This window comes from Berghia stephanieae, chromosome 7 (assembly GCF_034508935.2).
Source record: "Berghia stephanieae isolate SIO BIC M18660-M18661 chromosome 7, UCSD_Bste_1.3, whole genome shotgun sequence".
In the NCBI taxonomy this organism is placed as follows: Eukaryota; Metazoa; Mollusca; class Gastropoda; order Nudibranchia; family Aeolidiidae; genus Berghia; species Berghia stephanieae.
Window position 1 is genome coordinate 2800475 of NC_088366.1, and position 7728 is coordinate 2808202.

General features: G+C 38.3%; 1 protein-coding gene across 1 annotated transcript in view; it reads left to right on the top strand.

Annotated features, from left to right (window-relative positions):
* The window catches only part of LOC144976350 (putative serine carboxypeptidase CPVL), an 8707-nt gene extending 1579 nt beyond the window's left edge, over nucleotides 1–7128 (top strand). Inside the window, exon 2 of the mRNA XM_078920600.1 lies at nucleotides 4784–7128. Within this exon, the coding sequence (XP_078776726.1) occupies nucleotides 4784–6180 (1397 nt within the window). The 3' untranslated portion in view covers nucleotides 6181–7128. The remainder of the gene's footprint in view (nucleotides 1–4783) is intronic.
* Nucleotides 7129–7728: the final 600 nt, after the last annotated feature.

The window sequence follows — 7728 nt, forward strand, 5'->3', positions numbered from 1 at the left end:
TTTCCCCTTTATCAACCAACACGACGAATAAGTCACTAAGGACGAATGAGAGATGTGTAGTGTGAATGGCGTCGATTAGGTAAATAGACATAAACAATGATGGGACAGGAAGTTTTTAAAAAACAACAAGAACAAACAAACAAAAAAAAAACCCCAATAAAATGACAAAGACACGGTAAACGCATACACTGATGATAATGATAAAATATTATAAAATGATGACAATCGACGTCTACATATAAATGCATGTCGATAACACATTGAATGGTACCAATGTTGTTTTTTTTTAAATATAATAATAATAATGAATAATAATAATGAATAATAAAAATAATAATAATAATAATAATAATAATAATCGATTCATTTAAGGTTGTAAATATATGTCCAGTAACTATAACAACAAAAATGATGTCTTTCTCAATAAAAGTAAACTTTACATTTTAATGTCCACAATGGGATTGAACCCAGTACTTTCTAGGTTAGAGTCTGACAGCTAATCCACTGCGCTATGGAGCCACCTGACTGTTCATAACATTTAATAAGGTCTTTCTAAAACCTTATTTTACCTTCAATGCCACTTCTATGTTCTGGTTTTAAATTTCGATATTTTAGATTATTATCATTATTTTTTAATTTATTACCAAAGAAGTTAAACCTGGGTATTATCCACCCGAAACCACCACATTGAAAGCATCAAAGGGGCAATAATAATACTTGATGTCACAAATTGATGAAAACAGATGAAAACTTAGTGCTGATCTGAAAGCCATAAAGTATTTAAGTGAATACATTATTTCGAATGCAACAATTTGCGTAAAAACGCCAAACTGACAACTTTTTACAGTGTCGAAATTGATTATTTTTGAGAGTGTTAGTGTCGTCGGTACATATTTTATGATATCTGTTTGATTTATTGTTTTTGAGAGTGTTAGTGTTGTCGGTACATTTTTTATGATATCTGTTTGATTTATTGTTTTTGAGAGTGTTAGTGTTGTCGGTACATTTTTTATGATATCTGTTTGATTGATTGTTTTTGAGAGTGTTAGTGTTGTCGGTACATTTTTTATGATATCTGTTTGATTGATTGTTTTTGAGAGTGTTAGTGTCGTCGGTACATTTTTTTTATGATATCTGTTTGATTGTTTTTGAGAGTGTTAGTGTCGTCATATTTTATTATATCTGTTTGACTCAAACGAACTTTCAAACTGACTCTATATTATAAAAGGAAGCCAAATTATCTGTTTATCTATCTGTAAAAAATGCATTTCTAATTTTCAAATCTCTCAGTAGAGTTGTGCGCCGTATAATTCTTTTATTGACTCAAATGGTGCAATGTTCTCCAGAAGGCTATAATTTTTAAAGAAAGGATTGGGGAAAGTTGGGGGGGGGGGGGGGGCGAGAGGGTAGGAGAAGGGGGGGGGGGGAAGAGGAATGAATTAGTTAGATAATTTAATGAATTTGTGTGTGTTTGTGTGTGTAGATGATGTGTAGTTTATTGTGTTTGAATTTGTGTGTGTGTTTGGTTGTGTGTTTGTGTGGTGTTTGTGTGTGTGGTGTGTGTTGTTTTGTGTGTGTGTTTGTGTGTTGTGTGTGTGTTGTGTGGTTTTGTGTGTGTGTTGTGGTGTGTGTTTGTGTGTGTGTTTGTGTGTTGTGTTTGTTGTGTGTGTGTTTGTGTGTGTGTTTGTGTGTGTGTGTTTGTGTGTGTTTGTGTGTGTGTTTGTGTGTGTGTTTGTGTGTGTGTGGTTTGTGTGTGTGTTTGTGTGTGTTTGTGTGTGTGTTGTTGTGGTGTGTTGTGTTTTGTGTGTGTTTGTTGTGTGTGTTTGTGTTGTGTTTGTGTGTTGTTTGTGTGTGTGTGTTTGTGTGTTGTTTGTGTGTGTGTTGTGTGTGTTTGTGTGTGTGTTTGGTGTGTGTTTGTGTGTGTTGTGTGTGTGTTTGTTGTGTGTGTGTGTGTGTGTTTGTGTGGTGTGTTGTGTGTGTTTGTGTGTGTGTGTGTGTGTGTTGTGTGTGTTTGTGTGTGTGTGTGTGTGTGTTTGTGTGTGTGTGTGTGTTTGTGTGTGTGTGTGTGTGTTTGTGTGTGTGTGTGTGTTTGTGTGTGTGTGTGTGTTTGTGTGTGTTTGTGTGTGTGTGTGTGTGTGTTTGTGTGTGTGTGTGTGTGTTTGTGTGTGTGTTTGTGTGTGTGTCTGCCTTTAAAAGCTTTTGTTCAATATGTTTTGTTCTGTTGTGTTTTGTTTGTTGTTTTTTTCAGCTAAGTCTTACGTTGCTTTCCAACTACCCACTGGCCACATTTAACATTGCTTGACTTTCGTAACAAGACGCGCCACCTTACAACTGAGATGCCTCGCCACCCGGTTCTCTCTTGCGTTTCCTCGAATGTTTGTTTTCTTCATAACGTCTGTTTTATTTTGTTTCGTTTCTTATAATATATTATAGCAGTAAGCCACTTATACAGAGAATTGATAAGACATGGAGCGAGAGAAATAAAAAATGGTAGTTCAAGATAGAGAGCGATGGAAACTGTTTGTCTGTGGCCTATACCCTGACCCAGGGTGAGAAAGGCAATGATGATGATGATGATGATGATGATGATGATGATGATAGAGAAGGATGGAAACTGTTTGTCTGTGGCCTATCCCCGACCCAGGGTGAGAAAGGCAATGATGATGATGGTGATAGAGAGGGATGGAAACTGTTTGTCTGTGGCCTATACCCTGACCCAGGGTGAGAAAGGCAATGATGATGATGATGATGATGATAGAGAAGGATGGAAACTGTTTGTCTGTGGCCTATACCCTGACCCAGGGTGAGAAAGGCAATGATGATGATGATGATGATGATAGAGAAGGATGGAAACTGTTTGTCTGTGGCCTATACCCGGACCCAGGGTGAGAAAGGCAATGACGAGAGAAGGATGGAAACTGTTTGTCTGTGGCCTATACCCTGACCCAGGGTGAGAAAGGCAATGATGAGAGAAGGATGGAAACTGTTTGTCTGTGGCCTATACCCTGACCCAGGGTGAGAAAGGCAATGATGAGAGAAGGATGGAAACTGTTTGTCTGTGGCCTATACCCTGACCTAGGGTGAGAAAGGCAATGATGATGATGATGATGATGATAGAGAAGGATGGAAACTGTTTGTCTGTGGCCTATACCCTGACCCAGGGTGAGAAAGGCAATGACAGTGATGATGATGATGATAGAGAGGGATGGAAACTGTTTGTCTGTGGCCTATATCCTGACCCAGGGTGAGAAAGGCAATGACAGTGATGATGATGATGATGATAGAGAGGGATGGAAACTGTTTGTCTACGGCCTATACCCTGACCCAGGGTGAGAAAGGCAATGATGATGATGATGATGATGATAGAGAGGGATGGAAACTGTTTGTCTGTGGCCTATACCCTGACCCAGGGTGAGAAAGGCAATGCCAGTGATGATGACGTTTAGCAGGCCTGTCTAGTTCTGCGAGAAAGTCGTAGAAATACAAGTTTTTGGCTCCAGCTAGAGAACTGCATTCGCCTCTTTGACTCAATAAATCTTGTTGAAAAGGAAAGTTTATTTCTTCAGAACCTATATTTAGGATCATTTGTGGATCATGCTAATAGCAAATTAATCATTTCTAAAGGTATTTAAAGTGGGATTTTCGATTTTTCCCCTGGAATCTACAAACTTTTGAAGCTGTACATAAAGGAATTACTCGTATTCTGACATTCTTTGAAGAAAAAACACGTTTTTAAAAATGTTGCCCAAAATCTTGTCATTCAAATATTGAGCTTTTTATATATAGTGCAATAGCCACTAAATATGTTCAAAGCGCTTTACAAGGGGTCCCTGGTCAACAGCAAGATTTAACGTGTGGGACGGGATATGACGCCTGTTAATCGATATTACATTTTTTTCGGACAGAGACAATGCTATTAACGGCCAGGTGTTCATTTTACATCTTAGTTCGGTGAGTAAAGACTCAACTATGCGCCGAGCGAGGCTCGAACCCAGGACCTTCCGATCCGAAAGCGAGTGTCATACCACTAGACCCCATAGCCGCACAATGACAATATATATGACACATATTGATTTATGAATAATTCTTTGGACTCTGGACATGTCATTAACTCTAAAACATGGGACACGGAGAGGACGTCCTCAGGGAAGGCTCTTAATATCAACATTATAGTACATTATAGTGTTTACAGGATGTTTGGAGGCTCATTTATCTATTCAACCACTGTTGTATTATGTTATAACTGTGCGGATGTGTGGTCTTGTGGTATGATACTCGCTTTCTGATCGGAGAGTCCTGAGTTCGAGCCTCGCTCGGCGCATGGTTGAGTCATTGGAAAATGCTCTTTACTCACATTCTCTCGCCATTCTCAAGTCTAAAATGATTACCTGGCCGTTAAAAGCGTTGTCTCTGTTCGCAAAAAAAAAATGTAATATCGCCTAGCAGCCGTCATGTCTCGTGTTGCTGTTGGTCAGGGACCCTTTGTAAGCGCTTTGTTTTGCATCGTTTTGCTTTTTGTGTTTGTTTTTTTTTGTTGCTATTTTTGTTTGTTTGTTTTCCTTTCTTTCCGATTCAAATCTTTTGACTACTGACTCGACTAACTTTATATTTTCAGCACTGAATGTGCGACGAAATGGACACATGATCTATAGTATATCCTCTGGTGAAGTGTTACTAACGGTCAAAATATTTATAAAATTTGAGCATTTTTTATTATTTTCCTTATTTTTTTTTAATGTATCTTTTAAAAAGAATTCTAATTCTGCATCTTCAAACTTTTCAGGAATTTGTGATAAAATAGACACGCCACTAATGCTGACACCGCTACTGGACAAAAACGAAACAGAACAAGCAAGACAATTGAGCCTGGTAGACAAGTCATTCCTGGAGGACTTCGTACCTCAAAGTCATGCAGGTTTCTTCACTGTGGATCGAACCCTCGGTAGTCACATGTTCTTCTGGTTCTTTCCTTCACCGACTAATTCCAGCGCTCCTTTGGTTTTGTGGCTTAACGGAGGTCCAAGTATTTCATCATTGCTGGGGCTCTTTCATGAAAATGGCCCAATGGAGCTCGAGAAAGAATCCACGAAGGACAGCCCCAGATACCGCAAGCGTCAACATAGTTGGGTGGGTCCGTTCTCAATGCTGTACGTAGATAACCCTGTGGGTTCTGGATTTAGCTATTCAGAACGCGAGTACAAAGGAAATAGAACAATGGGAGAAGAAGTGCCGCAAAATTTGTACAGCTTGTTCGGACAGTTTTTGAAAGTATTTCCAGAATACAACGACCTTGAAATTTACATCGGCGGCCAGTCCTATGCTGGAATGTATGTCACTTCCTTCGCACATTACATCCATACTAAGGCCAGACTAGGTATGACTGACATAAGACTTGCCGGTATTTACCTAGGCGGACCCATGTTTGATTATCAGAGACAAGCCCCAATGGTTTCAGAATTTCATTACCATGTCGGTATCATTGGCCACAAGTCCTACATGGAATACAAGAAGTTAGCCTATCTACTCTCCCAGGATGAGCACACTTGCTCCAAGAACGTTATATCTGTAGATGAAGTCTTCACATTAATGTTTCCAATAGCCCCTTATAATAATTTAGGAACTCGAGAAATTCCTCCTTATGACGCTGTAGAATCTTTAATGAACACTCTGGATATGAAACGAGCAGTTCACGCAGGAAGACATAGGAAATTTCATATCGCTGGACACAAGTTAAAGAACAGATTTAATACGGACGTGCTGTGCTCGCGAAATGAAAAATTAGCAGTTATATTAAACAACTACAAGGTACTGATTTTCAATGGCGATATTGATTCAATTATCCCAACAGTCTCCATTGAAGCCGGTCTGCTGGCAACTCCCTGGAAATTTCAAAGAGAGTACAACGAGTCTTTTCGGACTCTCTGGAAACCTCTTCGTGGTCCAAGGTTTGGATCCTATTCCCAGGTCGGTCAGTTTTGTCGGGTGGTCGTCTGTGGTGCTGGGCATCAAACGCCTTATGACCAACCAGAGACCGTGCTTCGAATTATGCAGGATTTTGTTACACACGGCTGTGTTCATCCCAGCAAAAATGAGATAGCCACGAAAAACAATATGATAGAGGTGGGTAAAATTGCCAAAAGATTTTTACGGAGAAAAATAAGCAAGGTTAAATCTCCATGAAAAATATCCTGATTGTTACTGTGTTTTCATGAACCAATCTTAAATCATCATCTGGGTGGGTTCCTGACCTCCAATAGTGGGCAGGGAGGTACGTACTTTGTCTTCTATCTCTTTATATCTTTTCCAACATGCTTTCTGTCTTTTTCTTGGAATGAGATTACTTGGTTTTGTCCTGGCTGGGAGGGAAACAGTCAAATGCATAGATATTGTTTTGGGAGATGACATTTTTTCCCTTATAAATCACCTCTCTGTTATGTATTATTATATTTGTTATTTTGTATGTATAATGCAAGCCTTTGAATGTCTTCCTCTTTGTTGGATTTTGTGCTTGTTCTTATAGGGGATCTCAAACTAAGTACATTGGTGGTATGCTCGTGGAATCTACATCTGATCCCCATTTGTTCCCTTTGTCTTACTTTATCTTGGGCGCTTTAATTGTAATTCTAGAACTTTTTACTATGCCATTTTCTTCCTTTTTACTGCCGCTGAAATAACGAAAATGTGTTGCAAGCGGCATGAAATCCTTTTAAAAACCTATACAAACATTAAATCATCATGTTCTATCACATAGTAGTAGGGTCCCCGAGGCCCTTCAAGTTTCGGATTCGTGTAAAAGTTTAACTTTCTTCATAAGCCAGTTAAGCAGACACAAAATAACATTTTTTCCGATTGGAACTTGAATCTGACCTTTCCGGGATCACACAGAGGTCAAACAAGCTGAAATTATAGTCAATTAATTTATTAAATTTTTGAATCCCATAATATCAAGAATTTGATAACTCGCAAATTACCAAAAAAACGTAAACAGGATTTAAATATGTCACATGCAAAAAAAGTATTACATTCATACTGCCCTGTATCTACGTAGTCCTTTCTTTAAAACATAATTTCCCGGAATATCACAAAAACTGTGAATAAAACTATAACTTCTAAAAAGAACAAATAAAAGCGCACACAAAGAACAACATTATTTCCGAATTGCACATAAATCCGATCACGGTTAATGGAGTTATCCCCCATTGAATTTTGTTACTAAAAATAGAACTCGAACGGTATTAGGAAATCTATAGCACTCTAAGAACAAAAAAACTTTGGTAATATATTTTTAGTTTGTATACAAAAAATCTTAGCTCTATGTCAAAAATCAAATGAGTTATTGCCCTTTGTTCACATTGAACAAGATAAAAACAAGTGCGTATTTGTGAAACATTTGGAAATTTTTGGATTTAACAATACTTTTAAAGACAAAAATCTAAGCTACTGAATAAATTAAACTTAATTGTAGATTACAACAAGAATAGAAGATACTCCATGATTTATCGCCAATTAAAGCTTGTTACTGAAACTATTACTCGTAGCCATTCTTCCCAGTCTTGTACCAGTCTGTTGCATTTTTCACATGTAATCCTAGTCCAGCCTTTGATATAGTCTAGCCATGATCTTGGAAGTCGGTCTCTTGGTCTCTTGTCTTCTACTTTTCCTTCCACGATCGTTATACAGATGGTGTTATATCGTATAGTGTGGCCAAAGTATTTCCATTTCCTGGTC